The following is a 20953-nucleotide window of genomic DNA, read 5'->3' on the forward strand; positions in this document are numbered from 1 at the left end:
TACATTACATCCCTTTTTTAATGCCCAGTCTCCAGAAATGAATAAGACTCTCTACCGAATGTCAAGGAATGTCTGAATTAAATATCTTACGAAGCTGACAGATTTGGGCTGTTTCTTTTCTCCTTTGACCAATGTGTTGACAAAGCTGACTCTTCAAGCACTATTCCTACTTGCTACTATTGAGAGTTTCATTCCTCACAAGGATTTGAGGGACAGTGTATTTAAAGTGAATTTTTTTTCCCCCTCAGACACGGTATTTAAGGAGAAATACTTATATATTCATATGTGTGTATATTTACATATGATGTCTTGAAGTTCAGGACATATGTAGAAGTTGTATTTTGTAAAGGGCTTCATTATACAATGGGAGTATTCTCAGGTTATCTCCTCTTTACTAAGTTAAATGATTTCACTGACTTGAGAATATGAGTCAATAATGGCAGATTATGAACTAGTTTGTATTCATTGCAGCAGCAGCTATGGAGCAAATAGATGAAAGCCAAATACCAGAAAAGGGTACCCTTGAAATATAACGTGAGTTTCATTTATGAAGTAAGATTGTAGAAGACCTTTAAGGAATCCCTATTTAGGAGACAGGATGGTTTGGTGGAAAGAGCAAGGACTTTTGAGAGGAAATTGAGAAAAAGTTGGGTGATCTTGTGATGAGCCTCAGTCTCTTCCTCAGATGTGTACTTAGAAATAATGGCCTGGATAGTGATGCAAAGAATTACGTTTGTATTATATGTAATAGTAAAATGCCTTCATTATTATTATTATTTTTGTAAGTCTGTGTTTTGTGTCAGTCAACAAATATTTATTGAGCATCTATTTTGTGAAAGTCTCTGTTTAATAGTGCTTCAGAGAATCAATACTTAGGGCAGGGTTGGATGAATATACTGAGGCTACGAAGAAAGCAGCAGTGTATACATAATCTAGTCCGAGGAAATAACCTAAACACATAGAGTGATTTTAACAGAACAAAGCCATGGTTCACTGCTAGGAATGGCAAAGATGACTACAGTAGGTAAAATGCAGTAGGTACTATAGTGGTAAGACTGGATGTGGTGTTAAACATGTTCCCAAGGTAGGAACCTAGCAGGTGGCGTGCTCTCTGCGAAACACTGAAATGTTGTGTTAGGCGTAATCGTGTATTAGAGTACCTTCTGAATGTCAAGCATTAAGCTAGGTATTTTGTATTCATTCATTCATTTTACAAATACTGAATGCCTTCTGTATCCCCAGGTACTATTCTAAGCAGAGTATTGTCTCAAATACTTTCACTAACCTTGAGCATTTGGTATTATTATTTCTTGCTTAGAGCAAACTGGCACTCAGAGATACTTAGTAACTTCTCTGAGTTCATATCGTGCAGTTTGGGAGGGGTGGGACCAGGGAAAATGATAGTGGCTTATGATTGTTATGTCTTTAGGTTTCTGATTTTCAAAATAGTAATTCCTAGAATATTTCTAAGAGACCTCATTTCCAGATAAATGTATTTTCTCTTATATGTTGGTTTACTAAGATGAGCAGTAGCTAACAGGTATAAGAAAAAATAATGGGAAGAAACCTTTCTCTTCACTTTCCCTCTTTTTCCATTGAGTGTTTATGGTTTTCTTTTTTAAACCAAGAATTGGGAAAAGTCCAGTTACCGTGTAATGCTGAAAAGAACACCTTGGTCTAGCTCATGGCCTTAAAATGATTGCAAACTGTTAACAAAATATTCAGATTAGGTTTGGGAGTTACTGGGCTTATTTATTAAAAAAATTTCATTTGCTCTTTGTAGGAGGAGACCTGATTAAGACAATAGGTTAGTTATCAAAAAATGTAAATCAACCAATCAATGAATAGAATGAGGCATAAATTTATAAACGACCTCAGCAGATGATGGAATTTACTCAAAACCAGGATTATATAAGGCAAGAAGAAAATTAAAATGAGGGATAGAGATAACGGGGAGAAGCTGGGGGCAGGGGGAATGTGCAGTACTAGATTCAAAATTTAAAAATGTAAACAGAGACTATGACTAAGAATATATTCATCAGCAGTGCTATAATTACTGATGTTATACTCTTTAACCAGAAGAGTATGCCCATGTTTACAAAATGAAGTGAAGAGTCTCTTTTGATTCATTGGGTGGTTCTGTGTTGCAATGGGAGTTATATAATATCTGTTATATGAGTTATGGTCCATCAAGAGAGCTTTAGTCTGATTTAGAAGGATGCCATTACCTGCATTTATTAAAGGTAATGGACTGTGTCTCCTTAATTGAAGCTCTTTTTATCTAATAACTTTTTTGATCACCTACTATGTGCCAGGCCTTTTTAAAACTGGATCACAGTTTTATGTTATGTGTAATTTTACTGAATTAAACTAGTTCATTTACTAGATCATTTTGAGTGTGATCGTTCAGGCTCCAAAATCAGTTGATTATTTTTCATCATCTGTTACACTGATTGAATTCTGAAATATGCATTGAATTTCCTCAGTGGTCAATCTGGTCTGGTTGTTAAATGATCTAAGTAATTCACCCTATTGGTTTGTGGTCTTACTTGGTAGGTTTGAGGCCTAGCTGTGTAATCTATTGATAAGGAAGGTAGCTACAAATGGTTATCAAAATAAGCCTATAGACATAACATCCATGCGAGAAATAAAATCTGGTCAAATTTATTACCTGCAAAAGAGAAATCGAGTGTAAGTCTTTTAATTTTAGTTGTATTACTATAAAAGTATGAAGCAGAATAAGAAAAAAGACAATACTACTTTTAACATTTAAAAAATTAAGTAAAGTAGGAAAAAAGAACAAGGTACTACTTTTAGTTTTTCTTTTTTAATTTAATTCATACCCATTTTGCCTCAGTATTGAAATATCTGTGTCAGACAGGTTCTTGTTCTTTCATGCCCTTTGAATCCCTCTAATGATGTAAAATTTCTATTATTCTACTAGTGTAGTATGTTGATGATGTGATAGCACTTTTCAGGCTGTTTCTGCCTCAAATTGAGTTATCTTTATAGTCTGTACATTGAAAATGAACTTCAAATAAAAGCATTTGCTGAGAATATATTAAATATGCCATCGGCCTGTTAATGTCAGTTTGTGTTTTCATTTTCTATGTACATTTTTTTTTTTTCTCGAAAGGCATTTTTCATTTTCTGTTCCTCCTTTAGAGGAAGTATGTAGGTTAGGCCACAGACTCTCAAATAATTCATCCTTCATACAGTAACAAACGGAAGGGCAGGAAGTTGAGATTTTGTAAAGGTTGCCTTTGGTGACTACTCCTTTGCCTATGATCTCTGTGGTAGAAAAGGTAGAAAATCAGATAAACTCTTGCTATGTTTAAATAGGGTTGTTCTCACTAAAATATGACCACTAGATACAGGGGGGAGTGTTCTTGAGAAAATGTCAATAAGAAGGAATAACTGATTCCATTATTTAAAGGAAGCATAGATTATTTGCCACTTAGGCTTCTACTATGTAAGTATAGATAAGGACAGAAGACCCAGATTCTCAAGGGTTTGTTCTTGATGGTACTGATTTCATTTCTCACACTGAAATGATCTAGAGTTTTGCCTACCTAAAATCTATGAACTTGGACCCTCGGGGCAAAATTTCACATCTCTCCACAACAGATCTCAATTCTAATATGTGTGCGATTCAGAGTTCTTATCAGGCAGGGTGAGTAGAATATCAAACCTGGTATCTGTCACGCTTGATTAGAAAGAAAAATTTTTCTTTGTAGCACACTGTGTGTTTGTTGAGAGATGCTTCAAGTGTGAGTTTAGATTTTTCTCTTATCCTATTGAATAAGCCTGTTAAAGAGGTTTGAATTTAACTTCTTTTGATGTGTTCTCCACTGACACTTAAATAAATAAGGAGGGTTTATTGGAGCGGTAATGTTATGCTTCTGCCAAAGAGGTAAATAAATTCTTAGCACCCTCATTGGTAGATAGAACTTTCGGTGGAGTATGTGAGGTAGATAGACAAATGAAGATTTTTTTCCTGGTTTCCCCCCTCTCCAATCCTTGCCCTCCTGTCGCCAGTCTTGCGTTTCCCCCTTCTCTTTTATTCATTTGATACATTTTATTGATACCTACTTTAAATATTCACAAGGTGTAAAGAAATGAATAAATCCAGGTCTCTTTTCTTCAGATATAGATGATCATGATACATTGTAATATGTATTATAATCTGGGTAGTGGATTCTGTCTTCCCAGCCCCGCTTCTTGCATTTTATGTACACATATTCCAGTACTCCTACAGAGAAAGACTCTTACTGTAGTCATTCTAGTCCCCTTTGGGGAGGATCCATAGCTTTCATCTTTTTTTCCTGCTGGCCTCTTGCTGTAATCTCCCACTGCGCTTGCTGTTCATCTCTGTACCAGCTTTCTTGAAAGCAAGTTCTGGAACCACAGTTGGTATGGGAGGAAGCTTTCATGCCTCCTCAGCAAAAGTGTCACAGTAAGGTTGCCAGTGGCCTAGTCTTGGGTTGTTATTCAGAGATTATGTCCTTACTTTTTAAAAATGTTTTTTAAAGAACATTTTTAAAAAGTTCTTTATAAGAGCTTGGCAAAACTAATAGTTACAGACTTTATATCAATTTCCCAGATTCATTTTGAAATTTTACTTGTCCATGAAATCCCAGAGTCTTACTACCATTGTTCTTACAAGCTCCCTGACCCTTTTACCCCTGCTCTTTCCTACCTCCATCTCTGAACTCCTGAGAAATCAAATAGGGCTTTGTGGTGCAAAGGTATTGATAGGTCTTTGCATAGTTATCATTCCTCTACCCCAGTATGCATCACACTGGTATACCCATGTTTGAAGGGAATGTGAACATTGAACAAGCTACTTGTTTCTTTTCTTCAAAATAACTAGTATCATGGACTCAGTGTGCACTGTGTGCAAAGCACTCTGACATGAATAATTAAAAAAATTAAATCTCTGTGAAGAAGATATTCCTATTCCATTTTTCAAATGAAGGAGCTAAAGCTCAGGAGAGGGTAGGTACCTTGCCCAAGATTGTACAGAGCCTGTGCTTTTCACCATTACATTACATTGAATTCTGTGTTGGGCACAGTTTTTTGTCCGGATGATCTTACTTTTCTCATATGTAAAATGAGAATAAGAATACCTGTCAGTCTCAAGAGGTAGTTGTGAAGGCCAAATAAAATTGGAATTAGTGAGATTCTTTAAGTGACAAAGATGGAAGAAACCCTCTGTTCCCGTATGTCTGTATCTCTTTACCGTGTTAGGCTTATGGCCTTTATTTGATTACCCCTACATGTGCTTGTATTTGTGGGTATGTGAGTTCTACCTACCCTTATAGGCTGTGTACCTGTCTGGTGTTATGAAGGTACAAAGGAGGCCAACAGAGCAATCAGAAAACTGTAGACAGACCTTAGGAGGTAAGGGCCTTATCTTTCTCAGGATCACTTTCTCTGGCCTATAGTTAAAGGACTACAGATCCTGCGGTTACTCTTAAGTATTAGACACTACAGATCCCAACACTAGGATGCAAGCTGGGAGCTAGGCCAGAATATAGCATCTTGTAATTGAATCTAACCTGAAGATTAATAAATTCTACCCTATAAACACTACCACTTTTATATTATTTCCTGAATTTATTATCCATTGCTCAGTATTTTCCCAAATGGGGGTTCCATGAAACTCAGTATACCATGATAAAGACTCACAAGGCTAAGTGACTGTGGGAAACTTTAGCTTAGACAGCACTTTACAAATTGCTGCACTACTGTTGATGTATGCTGTACATCTCTCAGAGATCCTGAGAATGTTAAACAAATCTCTTTTACCACAAAACTTTTTATTATGGGACATGAATAAATGGTCTCCTTAAAGCTAATTTTTGAGGAGCAGACTTTGGGAAATGTTGCCCTAGCCTTTTATCTAATTTAAATGCCTAAGCCTGGCCTAGCACGTATAGCCAGATCAGAGCCTTCAGGTCTAGCTCTCTCCCTGCACGGCACATGCTTCTCCATTACTTCAAATGTATTTTTCTTATAAGAAAGCTAGCAGTCTTTTCTGAAGCCATGTAAATATGAAGGATTATTAACAATAAAATATCCACTTTTATGTAGTAGAATTGACAGCTTGTGATATAGATTTGAAAACATGTCCTACTATAATAGATACTATTGAAATAAAATGAAAGAAAAGGAAGAAAAGCCACTGCATAATGTTTTTAAGGTCCCTGGGCAGCTCTTAAGAACTCTGATAATTGTTAAACCAGAAAAGTTAACATTTTATTGATTGCTTACTGTGTGATAGGTACTGTGCTAAGGTATTACCTATGTGACTTGGTATTACCTACACGACTTATCTCATCTAATCCTCCTCATTGCTCAACGAAGAAAGGTTCTGTTATTCTCCACACTTTACAGATAAGGAAATTGAGACTTCAAGAAGTTAATTGGGCTGAAGTCACAGAGTAGTTAATTGTCAAAATTTGCAAAGTGAAATGAGGAGGGGGAAAGGAAGGAAGTGGTTTAAGAAAGGGTGAAGGGTGGAAAGAGGAACTTATGAGAATATGGCAAGTTTTGAGGATGATCCATGAAGTATTTGATTTGCATCTATTTACTGAAGAATGACATTTAGGACTTTATTCAGTATATCACAGTATGCTATCTAAAGCATTTTGTTAGTGACAGATGAGTGTTCTACAAAGTAAACTGAAAGCCAGCTTCGGTTGATGGTATTAAAGTGGCCATCATAGCAACAAGGCATCGGTTTCCCACGGTGTAGATTGGCTTTTCCCATTGCTTTATTACTCTCCTGCATAGTTGTCATTGTTTGGTCCTTGATCACTGTTCTAGAATTGGCATTCTTGACTGTTAACCAAAGACATATTTCCTTCTTAACCAAAACTGGTTTAGTCCATTAACACCAGGCACTGATATGTCAGCTTTTCATTCGAATGACAGAATTTTAATATAGTTCTCGGATGCTGCTTTTGAGATAAATGTCTGTACCCATTTTACAACCACTCATGATGGTACTATCTCTATATCTTATTTTTGAAAAATATACCTATTAACTATAAAGTTATACATTGCAATTCTTGAAAAAAACTGTAAAATTAAAACTGTTTAACTGGTCTTAGTGAATGTTAACTAGCTGGTCTTTTAAATATTAATATTTGAGAACAATGGTTTGAATAGGACTGGTCAGGCCACAGTTAGTACCCTTTCTTAGTAATCTTTATTTCTCACCTTCTCTGCAAATCCAGACTTTTGGTTTGTAGGCAAGGCCCACTCTTTTATCTTATGTTTGAGCATCCTAGATTGGGCTGCTTTATCTTTCAGGGGACTGTCATCTCTTCATCACAGCTCCAGGCAAACTTTTTATCTTGAATGTACTGTAGGAGCTCAACACTGGGGGAGTCTTTGCCCCTCACTCAGCCACTGTTTTATCCACTTGTGGCAGATATGAACAAAGAGATTGTGTAAAGGGAGAATTATGAAGGACACATAAACTCTGTTTATCTCTAGTGAAAATAAGATACAGTAGATTCTTGACAGTTGTAAGGGAAATATCAAAAGACAATCACCAAGTAGCTTAAAAAAATTTGTAGCACATAATTTCTTCCTTCAGATACTAATGTGTAACTGAAAAATGTAAATGATCTCTCTAGACCTTGCCTACTTTACGTGATGAGCAATTTTTGTACTGTCTGGAGCACTTATTGAAACAAATTCACACATCTTTTCTACTTATTTCCTTTTGGAGCATTTGGTAGTTTTGTTCACACAAATGTGTCTGAGTCATCATTGCATTTGACATTTCAATCTTTAATTTATCCGAATCTCTATTTTGTGGCTAGGACCGATCACTTTCATAAACATTTCTATGTTCCCCTCAACACTAGAATCAACTAGCGGTTAATTTTGTTTTTTTTTTTTTTCATTTCTTAACAAGAAACAAAGTTTTCTAACTCTATTTACAGTGGCCATAGAGCTAAGACTCAGCATTCAGACAAAGAACATACCTGGACCTTGGCTGGTAGCGGTGACTCGTTCTTGCCTCTCAGCTATATGATTCAGGATCATATCTCCGCAAAATAACAAATTACTAAATATCACTGGAACATCAAATTTCATTCAGGAATGGTAGACACTCTAAATAGTCTGGAAATGCCAAGGATCTGCTCTATGTTTCTGATACCTTAGTTGTGGAGAAGTGAACTTTGCCCTTATTGATTTGTGAAGCTGATACATTTGCATATACAGTTAAATACTTAGTAGTTAAATTACCCAAGAGCTTTGAGGAAGTTGATTTCTCTTAGTGACTTCTAGGCTATAGCTTCAGTTGTTGGCTTCAATAACAAACATAGGAAGACATGCCTTTTGTAACATAAATTACTTTAAATAAAACTGAAACAATTTTAAAACATTTATTATTTTTTTTCTTTTAAGAAAATATTTAAACATTCAATAGTTACAAAGGCATGTAGAGAGAGAAAGTTCCCTTTTATGACTGTTGGCAAACCATCTTCCCTTCATGGAGGCAGCCAGCTTTACCAGTTTCTGACAAATCCTTGTAGACGTAGACTATGCGCATATAGGCAATACACATATTTATGTATAACCCCTTTTATTTTATATAAATGGTAGCATGTAGTTTCCATATCTTGCATAAAATTAGTAGTATTAATGGAGCTCTTTCTATGTCAGAATGTAAAGAACTTTGTCATTTTTAGTATATATAGTGACATATATACTATTTTATGGCTGTGCCACAGTTGGCCTTTATTAATGGCTATTTGTTTTTTTTCCAGTATTTGCTATATTGAGTGACTTTTTACATTTTTCCTTTCCTATATATGTGCATATATCTGTAGCTGAGTTGGTAGATATGTTACTGAAAATCTCCACAAAGGTTGTTTCAATTGTAATGCTGCCATCAGTGTATGAGAAGGCCTGCTTCCCCATATTCTCATAATGTAGGATTTTTTTTTTTTTTTAAGTCAAGGCAACCCTTGGTTTACCTCGCAGATTGCAAGGACCTTGTCAGTTTACAATCCCTTATTTTTTATTTTTTTTATTTTTTTACACCTGTAGCACTTGGTATTCCTAGGTGGTCTCCCATCCAAGTACTGACCAGACCCGACCCTGCTTAGCTTCGGAGATCAGACGGGATCGGGCTTGTTCAGGGTAGCATGGCCGTAGACATAATGTAAGATTTTTGAGTGTAAGGTATTAACTAATTTCATCACCACCTAGTATTTCTAGGTTACTAGTGGTATATGGTAGGTTGGAACTTTCAGGGATTTATCTATATGATTGAGGAAGTTCATCCATTACATACAGTATCCTGAGAGAGTCAAGTTACATAGCTTTGTTTTGAAGACAGTGAGTGGTGTAGGAGATATAGAAGGTAATTCTGAGGACAGTGTTGTATGTTATTTAGTCTGTCCTCCAGCCCTTTTGTTAGAGGCTTAGGTCAAGAAGATTGTTATTAAATTAGTAAAAGCTAAAGTGAATTGTTTCACAAAACAGGGACATTTTTATATGTGTCACCATTAATGGTCTCAACCTTCAATAAAGTCATCTTGTGAGACATCCACCATGGGCAGTAATAGAAGCACATTGGACATTAGTACCCTTGATTTTAGCAGTCATCAGCCATGGTATGTATGTTAGTGGGATTCCAAAGCTGCATTGGTGTATTTGCTGGACATCTGAACCCCAAAGCTGTCCCTTTTTGACATCAACAGTGGCTGGTGGCCATTAGGACTTAGAAAAGATTAGGAGGAAAATAGTAGATCTTGTGTGATAGCACAGAGGTGCACTTTTAAGGTACTTTCTTAGGAAATTTCAGCACCTTTAATGAGATATGGGATGGAATTTATGCAGAATGAAGAATACTGATTGTGACTTGTATTGTGAATGACTATCGCCTACCTGTTTTTTCTGCCCTACCAAATACAGGTTACACATGGGATTATGGAAAAAGGCCAAGTAATAATTAAAGAAAACATAAAACAAAGCAAAGGACTTTTAAATACTTAAAAATAAAAATTGTTTAATTCTTAGAAACATGATTTGTTGGAGTGAAAGAACTTGGCATGTTTGTATGCATACACTTGTGGAGGATGCATACATGGAAGGAAGACTTAGGGTGCCATAGAAACAACCTCTGTTAAAATATTGGTTGCTGGCTATTCTACCTGATTAAAAGATGGTGGGAAAAAACCTAATCTATCCTAGCTATTTAGTCTACTTGTGATAGTGAAAGTAGCAAGTGGCTGCAAAATCAGATAATGAGAAAGACAACATAGTGGATATTTTTATGCTACAATATATCATACAAAATGTTCGCAAACCTTAGAATAAAACTGTGGATGGAAACAATTTTTATACATTTTAGATATGTGTTTATAGGCAGAGTATGCTGTGTAAAATTACCAATGTTTTATATAGCAAACACATATTCTGAGTATTTCCTAAAATGTAATGAACATTTACTGAAGGTTTTATACAGTATTGGATTTTAGATTTCTTCTACTGTCTATTCCTCTTCATAGTCATTGGGTTTTGCTGTTGTGACTTTTATACATTTTTGGTTTTTAAGAAAAGATTGAAAATCTCTTTATCTTGTATAAGTGTCTTAATGATGTTTTGTCAAGTAAGCATGTATTCGATGGTATTTTATTAAAAAGGGTACAAGTTTTACTGATATATAAATCAAGAACTTTGGCCCTAGTAAATTGGTTTCTGGATTTGCCATGTTCCAAGTACTAACATAGGGAAAAGTAGGTTTTGTCAGATTATCAGAAGGAACTAAATTCTACAAAGGTCAGATAATGGTTGAGAAAAATAGCTTGGGCTGGCATCAGACTGACCTGGGTTCAGATTCTGCCTGTGCCACCAACTGTGATTTTGGCTGATTTATCGAACCTTTCTGCAACACTCTTTTCAACATAGACTAGAGAGATGATAGAACCCAGCCTTTTTGTTGGAAGGAAATAAATGAAGTAATGGATGTAAATTGTCTGCTGCTTTGAATCTTTTTCTGGAAGAAGGTGAAGTCTAATAAATTTTAAAGTATATGTATTATGTCTAATTGACAAGTGCTATTATAGAGTAGTGAAAGAACAGTAAAACTTTTCTTTTTAAAAGATCACTCAACTTTTATCCAGTTTATCCAAGGGCGGGGGTGGGAGGATGCGGTGGGGTGGCATTATTCTGTCACCCTACTGTTTACCAGGAAGAAGTTGCCACTCCTCCCTCCATCACTTAACAGGGAAGTCAATTTTGTTGATCTTTATCTATTTAGAGAGGTAGGAGTCATAGAGAATTTAAGTGCAAGTTTTAATTCACATAATAGTCTTATTATTTCTTAGATAAATTCTTCCTCAGACCATCACATCCTAGTTTCAGTTTTGAGGATTAAGTCTTAGTTATAGAGAAATGTGATGTTTCTTTGAATTCAGACTGTATAAGCTTTGAAATGATCAAAAATAGACTTAATAACATAAGTTTATATTTGACATTTTCTAATTAAAAGGGAAAAAAGGAAGAAAGAATATTGAAGCATCTAGTAAACTCCAACAGAATATAGCTAGGATTCAAAGAAACGTGTTTTCTATTGACTTCTTAAATGAATGTATGTTATATATCTAAGGAGATTATACTTAAAAATATTTTTATTATAGAATTTTTCAAGCATATACATAACTAAGATGTATAATAAACCACCACAGACCCTTCACACATGTTGACAAATACCAATATGTTGCCGGTCTTATTTTACCACTTCACACCCTTGGTTAAATTATAGCAAACTCACATTCCGTCATTTTATCTCTCAGTTTCAGTTTGTATCCCTGAAATGAAAGAACTCTCCTTTTAAAAATACACACTGTCATCATACCTCTAAAAAAAAGCAGCAGTGTTTCTCCAATACCATTAAATAATCAGTTGTCATACATGCTTCCCCTTCTATCTAATAGTGATCTTTTTTTTTTAATAGTTTAAATCAGGATCCAAACAAGATCTATGAATTGTGATATTATGATTTGTAATATGTCTCTTAAATCTCTTTTAAATCTCAATTTCAAGTTTCCTCTTCCAAATATTTTTTTTATTTCTTACATTCATGCGTGTGTGTGTGTGTGTGTGTGTTTTAAAAAAAATCAATTTTATTCTGCACAGCAGTGGTTTTCAGACTTTTTGGTCTCAAGTCTCCTTTACACTTTTAAAAATTGAAAACCTCAAAGAGTCAAAGAGTTATTACCCATATAGGTTATATCTTATCGGTTATTTACTATATTAAAAATTAAAATAATGTATTTAAAAATAACTATAGTAAACCCATTACACTAGTAGACATAAGCATAATTTTTATGAAACAAACAGTTTTGAAAATAAAAAAGTAGCATTTTATAGTTTTGCAACTCTAATTTTTGGCTTAATAGATAGCTGGATTCCCATATCTGCTTCTGCATTCAGTCTGTTGCAATATGTTGTTTTGGTTAAAGTAATGAAAAAGACCTGCTTCACACAAATACAGGATTGGAAAAGAGGGGTATTTTAAGTCTTTTCAATTAATGGTGGACATTTTTCTTTGATACTACACCAAAACCTGGTAAGTGGTAGTTCCTTAAAGGGTTGTTGCAATGCACAGTTTGAAACCCTATCAGTCAGTTTTTCATATTCTGTTACTTTAAAATTGAATGGTCTATCTTGCACTTTGCGTGGACCCTTTACCCGTGCATAATTTTGTAACATCAAGTATTGGTCATTTGGAAAATAGTACATTGTTAAGTTGTACAGGTCTTCTAAATGTTCACATTTTATTATGAAATATTTTAAAAATCGTATCAATGAAAATTTCACCCATCTCTTTAGAAGCTTTTAGCTATTAGGGAGTTGTCAACTCCTGGTGGTGGATACAAGTTTTCCACAATTCTGATTTTCTCATGAATGCTGAAATTGTATCATTAGCCACAAATGCTATCAGTGTTTTCATTGTTGTGACAGGCCCACTTCATTTATTTTTGACATAGTATTTGCAAAATATGCAAACCTGAATAAAGATAGTTTGTTAAATAAAAATGTCTTCCCATGAAAAAAGCAGCTTATTCAGCGTGTGTCTCTGACAGTCCATGAGTGCTGTTACTCATGACAACCATGGTACTTTGGTATGCCCAGGCACTTACGCATACTTCCTATTTCAGCACACAGACTTTTAAAAAGATATATTTTCGGATATCCAGACAGTGTAATATATTATTTTACTTCATCAAGGATAGACTTTAATGAAGCCGATTGTTTGCTGCGAGGGCACGATGGTAAAGAAAACAAGGCTACGACTGCAGTTGGCTGCCACCGTGCCAGCGGTTTTCCCCGCTATTGCTTTAGTACCATGAGTGCAAAATGTCGACATGGTGAAGAAGGCAACGAATGGGTTAGTCTTGTTATGAAAGTAATTTTGATTTCTTGGACCTTTTGAAAGGGTCCTGGGATCCCCAAGGTCTGTGGACCATACTTTGAGAAACGTCACTAGAGACTTTCTGACAGTCTGAATTTTGCTTCTTATGTCCTTAAGGTGCGCTTTAACATATTGCTTTGTTTCTGCTATTTTCTGTAAATAGACATAATCAGTTTAGCTCTGATTTAGATTTTTCCTAGCAAGACTCATTCATAGACGGTGTTGGGTTTGTATTCTTAGCAGCCCCTGATGGTTGTTGCCTAGAGCCATTAATTTATTAAGGGTTGCGATGGTCTTTTCAGTTCTGTCATTCCTTTATTTATTGGCAGGAATTCTTTCTAAGGGGAGACTTCCTCTTACCAATGGATTTGGTTATCCTGAGATACAGTGTGCATGGGTCTTGTGATATAAGCAGGGTAAATCTCGGTTTATTTTTCCAAATAATAAGTTGGTTACCATGTATCCTCAAAGGGTGACCAATAAAGTATTCTTGATTTGTTATTTGTTTTGAATATTATTATGTACTCATGACTTTAAACTCAGTTGATGTGTTTCAATTCATTGCTACTAGAATCCTTACATTTGGCCTGCAAGAGCCTCCAGTTGGCTCTCAAGTTCTTTTTATGTGACTTCTGTTGTCCTTGATAGTTTCGTTGCTTTTTGTTTAAGAAAATTCAGGCTTATCTTGTACGTTTCCTGGCACTCAATAGAAATCACCTCCTTCTCTGGGAAGACCTCACAGAAATGGTATTTAGAGACCACAGTTTGAGCACCAGGCTGCTCATTACTATTGATTGGTGGTGATTTTTAAACTTCTTCAGTGGACGAAACTAGAAAATATGCATATTTTTAAAAGATGAAATATATCACTAATTCATATGAATACTTTCATTCAGATTTAGGACCCAGCTGATCTTTCATTGCTTGTCAATGACACTAACATAATAACGTATTTGTTTTATCCCATGCCACACAGACAACAATCTCAGAATAATATCAACACTATCACATATAACATAATTATGGAAAAGTTTGTTTTGCAACTTTTTCAAAAATGAAAATGAAGTATTATCACATTTTAGCTAGCTGAATTGGTTACTTTAATTGTCTTATTCTTGGTGTTTGCTATACATTTTGAGACTGTTTCCTGTTTTCCAGAACATCACATTAGCAGGTATTTCAACTGAATTAAGTAAATCAATTTATTTGTCTTATTCTTGGTGTTTGCTATACATTTTGAGACTGTTTCCTGTTTTCCAGAACATCACATTAGCAGGTATTTCAACTGAATTAAGTAAATCAATTTATTTACAGAATCAATTACACTGTGCTTTCGTTGTATTGACACAATGAACTTAATTGACTAATTTAGTGCAGATGACAATAATAGTTTTTTATTATCTACTTGGTTCCTTTTTTGTTTATTAACATTTTTATTCATTTTATTTTTTATGCCTATTCTTTTTTCAGTGTCCTTAGACTTAGAAACTTTATTGATTTTTTTTTTTTCTTCTATAATATACCATGGATTGCATTAGGAAAAAAGGTAATTATTTTTGAAGCAGTTATTTCTAGGTCTGTGGATATGGGATATTTTGATTAAGAAAATTATGTATTTAAGGGAAACTGAGGTAATGATTGCTAAAATAAAAACTGATTTCTATGTGGAATATTAGTCATCTGCCTTTTTTCCCCTTCCAGGTTAAAAAATAAATCATGACTGAATCTGCTTCTAGCACAAGTGGTCAAGAGTTTGACGTATTCAGCGTTATGGACTGGAAAGATGGAGTAGGTACATTGCCAGGAAGTGACTTAAAGGTAAACCATCTTACATACATTTATATATGCGTGTGCACATAAATATTTATCATAAAATCTAAATACAAATGTAAAATAAGAATTTAAAGCATGAAGCATAATGTTGTAGGTCTTATATGATACTTAGACCGCTACAATAAACTCTCAAGACAATTTGAAATGCTGATGGATTGGCAGGAGTCACTCACTTGGAAAGGGAACTAAGGAATATTTTGTCAGCAAGGGTTCATTTTGTAAAAAATGAGTTATAGCTTCAAGGAGGGTCATCTTAGTTTTGACTCTATCATGATGGCCAATACATGTGGCAAGCAATGATAGGCTTAGAAGATCTAACTTCAAATATTTTTTAGTAATGGGCTTTGTAACTTTAAGTAAATAACTATACTCCCTATCCCCTTGTTTTCTCATTTAAAAACTGGACCATGTTAAAATACTGAATAAGCAGTGTTATTCACCTTTCTTAAATTATTCATACTGTAAATATGGATTTTTATATAATCACTTATTCAAAAGCTAGTTCTTCTTGTAAACCAGACTGCTTTTGTACAGATGAGAACTCTTCATAGAGTGATCCTTCTGACTCCTTCTTTCTAAGAGTTTACCCTGCCCTAACCCCATTCAAAGACCACATCTACTGCCCTATGAAACAGGGTTATGCAAGCACCCATCTGGGAAGCCAACCACCCTCACCTCTCATTTCAAATTTGCTTTTGCTCTGATCCTATCTCTGAGACCTTGAAACTCTCTGTGGCCTTTTAGACTTTGTGTTTGTACTTGGTCACTCAGGTGTTTGAACTTCTGATCTCCCTAACAGACTGTCATTTGCCTTTCTTTTCTGTTCTGGTCTTTCTTGAGTAGAAATTCTTGCCCCCTAGTACGGGCTTCTTGGAATCCAGTCGCTTTTAGTGCTTTCTTGACAGGTATCTCAGCCAAGCCTGCCTTAGTTCATCCTGAGTGGTGAGATTTGGACAGTCTGTTTTTGGAAAAATACTTAGATTTTAGTTGGATTAGATTTAATTAAGTACAGTGTGCCAACATGTCTATCTGAGTTTAGCTTAAAAATATTACAGTGAGGTTTAGTGAGATCTGGAAAGGATATTTGGTTTTACTTTTAGTCTAGAACCTTGAACAAGTCAGTAGGTCTCTTTGGACCAATTTCCTCTTCAGTAGAATAAGGAATTAAACGAATGTTAAGGATTTTATCTGTTCTGACATTCTCCAAATGTTAATCTGGATTAGATATGTTGGAAATAGAGTACTAGAATTTATGAGAAAGATGGAACTGTTTCTCTGATAATATAGCCATATACTAGCTACAAGAGCTTTGTCAGGTTATTTCAATTCCCTAAGTTTCAGAATCTTTTTCTGCAAAATGGAGATTTAGAATCTATGTCATAAGGTAATTATTTGGACTTAATACAAATAATATATGTAAAACACTAAATTATATTCAATCTGACTTTATGATATATACACTGCCTCTCCCCCACCCCCACTCTTTTTTTTTATTACTGCATTCCCTTATTTTTTCAGTACATTTTTTTATCCCTTTTCCTCTCAGTGGCTTTTTGGAGGGGAGGGGCATCAGGTAGATGATGAATTTGTAAGTTTTGTTTAAGTAGATTTTGACAGTACAGTGAAGTTTTTGTCCCTAAGAAATGTAGATTGCCTGAAGGTTTTCTAAGCAACAGGTTTAAGGTAATACCCTATTACTTATATGAAGGTAATTAGGTAATTGAGTCACTTAGTGGTATTATAATATAGGTTACTTGATTTGACTTTCAGGCTCATCTAATTACCTGGGCAATTGCAACGTATCCAGTTTACTTCAGGTACAGTGGAAAGTTTAATACCCCACTTAAAAATAACTTAAAAAATTATGTTCTACCTTATAACCCTTTTTATCCAAGGAGATTCAGAGACTAGCCAATTGATCATATTGCTTAGGATTTCTAATTCACTTGCTCTTTCTATTAGAAGTTGAGCTGCTTAAGAGATCCGCTTGAGAATGGATTTTTTTAAATTAAGGTATTAGAAAGAACTTTGAATCAGCCATGAAATTTACTCTCTATCACGCTTTTCCAATTTTATACTATAAAGCTTTTATTGTTTAATGCAGTGGTCCCGAACCTTTTTGACACTAGGGACCAGTGCTCCTTTGAGACTCTAATGCCTGATGATCTGAGGTGGAGCTGAGGTAGTGATGCTAGTGCTTGGGAGTGGCTGCAAATATAGATGAAGTTTCTTCTGGTTACCGATGGCTCACCTCCTACTGTGCGGCTCGGTTCCTAACAGGCCACGGACCCAACGGAGCCTGTGGCCCGAGGGTTGGGGACCCCTGGTTTAATGGATATAGGCATGTGCATTTTCTAATAAACAGTGTGCTCGCCTAAGACAATCAGCTGTCATTAATTAAGCTAATACAATCAGCTGATATACAGAAGTCAATTTCTTACCGTGAGTTTGCCACAAAAGTTTTTTTGTGGGCTATCCCCTACTTTTTTCTGGTTGCATCTCATTTCAGTCCTCAGTGCCATTCTCTTTCCTTTCCAGCCCAAACCACTAGTAGAAGACTTTACATCTTGTTCCTTTTTCACTGTTCCCTGTTGCAGAAATCCCTGTTCTCCTTCCCACACTGGGCTAACCAGCCCTTATATAAAACAGTATAAAAGCTTCTTGTTTGAGAGCAGTAGCAGAATGATGAACATTTTACCTGCATCTTTTTATTTCGTCCTTTTACTTAACTTTTGTAGGTATGTAGTTTCTACCACCTTTCTCAGTTTACAGATGAGGAAACAGAGACCCAGAGTGGTTAACTCATTTGCTCAAGGTCAGTTAGTTATTGGCAGAACTGGGTCTTAAAACCAGGCTTTTTCTGATGTTAAAATTTATTCTTTTACCACTGTTGTGCTACAGCTTAAAAAGGGAAAATGTTTTCCTATCAAAAAAGACGCTAGAACAAGGTTACAGCATTTTAGAGGAGGTATTATTTTAGCTGGAGGGATCAGAAAGGCTTTGGAAAGCAGATGCCATGTGAGCTTCAGGTGCCTGAAAATAGGTAAGCGTCTACATGAAGACTTTTGGGAGGCAGGGATGGGAGGAGGGAAAGAGAAAGGCTTCCAGGAGGTCAGCATAAGAAAGTACAGTGTTAGGGGAGAGCATCAAGTGTCCACTGATCCTCTTGAAAGTCTTGTAGTCATTAATAAAACATAGCTTTGGCAACTTTATCATTACCTAATTTGTTCTTTCAAAATGTAAATTAGTAGGTTAATATCTCAGAGCCAGCTATAGAACAAGCAAGCAGGAAAGGTATATGGTACAGCTTTCTGTCCCTAAGGCAGTTTCGGCTACCTGAACTTCTAATGATGTCTGAAATTTATCTGCAGAGAATTATTCCTGTGGGTCATAAAGATTTGGTCTCTCAGAGTCCCTGAGTAAAATGTAAATACACTCCTGAGAGAGATAGCATCTTATCTGGTAAGAATAGTTGCTACTTTACCAGAGAGAAAAACCCTTTAGCAGCAAAGCTGAAACCCTACCGGAAATTCACTACACTTTTATTGCATGATTTTCCTTGTCTTGATTAATGTTCAGAACAGTTTAGTTACCCGATATCTTTGCCCTTAAAACAGATTGGTAAGTAGAAATCAAATTTCAGCATTTTAAATAATAAAACAAAAATACTAACCTCAGCAGTATCTTTTAATGATCTGTTATTAAAGACAGGCATAAATAAGGAAAAGATCCTTTCCCTTTACAACCAAAAACAAAGAATTGAGTCAATTAAAAGTAATTCAGGCAAAGCCAAACAAACAAAACCTTTGCTACCCTTCATATATTTTCGAAGTAATTGTGTTCAGATTCACCTAAATATATTCACTTATAGAAAATATTACAATGTCAGCTGATTTGTTTGTTGCCTAATAAATCCCTTTGTAAAGTTTATAATTTTGATATTCTTGGTTATAGAATGAATGGAGTCACTTGATAAATTTTCAAACTGAATTTTGGATGTCTATGTTAAAAGAACTAAGGACTTCAAAACTAAAGAAATAAAAGTGTGATTATGTCAAGTTTTCATGGTTCCAAAACCATTCACAAAACCATTACCAGTTTCAGAACCTGGATATTTTATCAGGGAAAATGTTAGAAAATGTTACTATTTCTGCAATTCCATCTGTGGGACACCAGTAATGTTAGCATCACCTAACAACCTGAGTTTTCCAATGTTTTCTATAACAATAATAAGATTGTGGAAGACATGATAAATTCAAATTGAGAAACCAGAAAAAAAAATTGATCCCTTTGTCTTTTTGCATGTGATAGATACTTTAGTATATGTGCTGAGGAAGCAAGCCCTGTAATAGGTACTTTGAAAACACTTCGAGGTTAATTTTTGAGATAAAGTAACTTTGGTTAAAGTAGATGTTCTTTAATCTTCATGGTTATACGATACCTTTGAGAATATGATGAACTCTATGAGCTCTAGGCCCAGAAATAAATATATGTATTTACCATACCATAATTTCGCATGTGTTTTATGAGATTCATTGACCCCTAAAATTCATTCCTGGCTTACAGCAGTTAACTGTGTCCCTAAGTGCCATTATGTTTTTACTTTGTACTTAAAACTGTAGGTCAGTTACTGGTAATAAATATTAGGAGAAGGAAAAGATAGCTGGGCTTAAATGTTGTATTATGGGAATATTGCCTTTTAAACTCTGAAAGTATTTGAGCCTCAAGTGTTCAAGTGTCAGATCTAAGTTTCCATTTGAAGATTCACTTAGTGATATTTTCTCTCTCAGTGTTGGAATTGCAGGGTGGTTTGTAGTTTAGCAGCAATTTGGAAACTTAAGCTCTAGGAGACTTCCTGTGTAATGGTGTAATGGTGCTATTTTTCACATTTTGTAATTGTCAAATAAGTATAAATTAACATCAGTATTTAATAAAAGTATAATTACTTAACCTGAATTGACATAAAGTTCATGCATATTGTTTTTTAAAATTTTTCATTCAGAATTTATTTTTGTCATATTCTTTAATATCATTAATTAATAATCATTATGACTTGTTTTTTCTACTCTTGCCCAGTAGATGGTACTGTCAGCTTTATTTTGAAATATTCTGTTTTCAGAGTTAATCATTTTTAAATTAATTTTTCTCTAAAAAGTAAAGTTGTTTTTAGGTCTTTTCCTTCCAGTTAACACTTTGCCATCTCCCAGACTGACATCTTTAGGTTAACACACTAGGTATAGTTACCTGGGAGCTTGTGTCTGGAATATGTAATAGGGAGAAAACATTTTGCTTTCCTTAACTATTTCAATTCGTTCAGTCTAGAAGATGATTGTAGACTGTATACAAAAAATTACTTAAGGTGCTGTTTTCATATAGTGGGAAAAATAATTATTAGTATTTTTTGCTTAAGAATTTTTGACTTGTCCAAATTTAGGTTGGTAAAATAAATACATCTATTAGCATGTTGACCAGAACAGTTTTTCAGAATCAGAAATGGAATGCCTTATTTAAATACTATATATATCCATGCTCTGTGAAAGCTCTTAAAAGTTTAAGCAAAAAGTTTTATTACCCTTTTGAAATTTGAGCCTTCTAACTCTTCATCACCTGTTAAAATGAGTGAATCTCTAATGTTATTCTGTTTTATGGAAAAACGGAAGGAATACGAAA

At 34.9% G+C, this 20953-nt stretch overlaps 1 protein-coding gene and 1 pseudogene across 9 annotated transcripts in view; one reads left to right on the forward strand and one right to left on the reverse strand.

Annotated features, from left to right (window-relative positions):
• L3MBTL3 (L3MBTL histone methyl-lysine binding protein 3) overlaps window positions 1–20953 on the forward strand; it is a 99717-nt gene that overhangs the window by 6312 nt on the left and 72452 nt on the right. For 8 of the 9 annotated variants that reach the window (XM_016118409.2, XM_016118401.2, XM_016118408.2 and 5 more), the window contains one exon: window positions 15152–15268. In XM_016118409.2, the coding sequence (XP_015973895.1) occupies window positions 15167–15268 (102 nt within the window). In that variant the 5' untranslated portion in view covers window positions 15152–15166. Of the gene's footprint in view, window positions 1–13266; window positions 13427–15151; window positions 15269–20953 lie in introns of those variants that run through there. The other variant, XM_016118405.2, reaches the window with a different exon arrangement.
• Window positions 9067–9185, reverse strand: LOC118605103 (annotated as a pseudogene).

Source organism: Rousettus aegyptiacus, unplaced genomic scaffold, assembly GCF_014176215.1.
Source record: "Rousettus aegyptiacus isolate mRouAeg1 unplaced genomic scaffold, mRouAeg1.p scaffold_m13_p_1, whole genome shotgun sequence".
In the NCBI taxonomy this organism is placed as follows: Eukaryota; Metazoa; Chordata; class Mammalia; order Chiroptera; family Pteropodidae; genus Rousettus; species Rousettus aegyptiacus.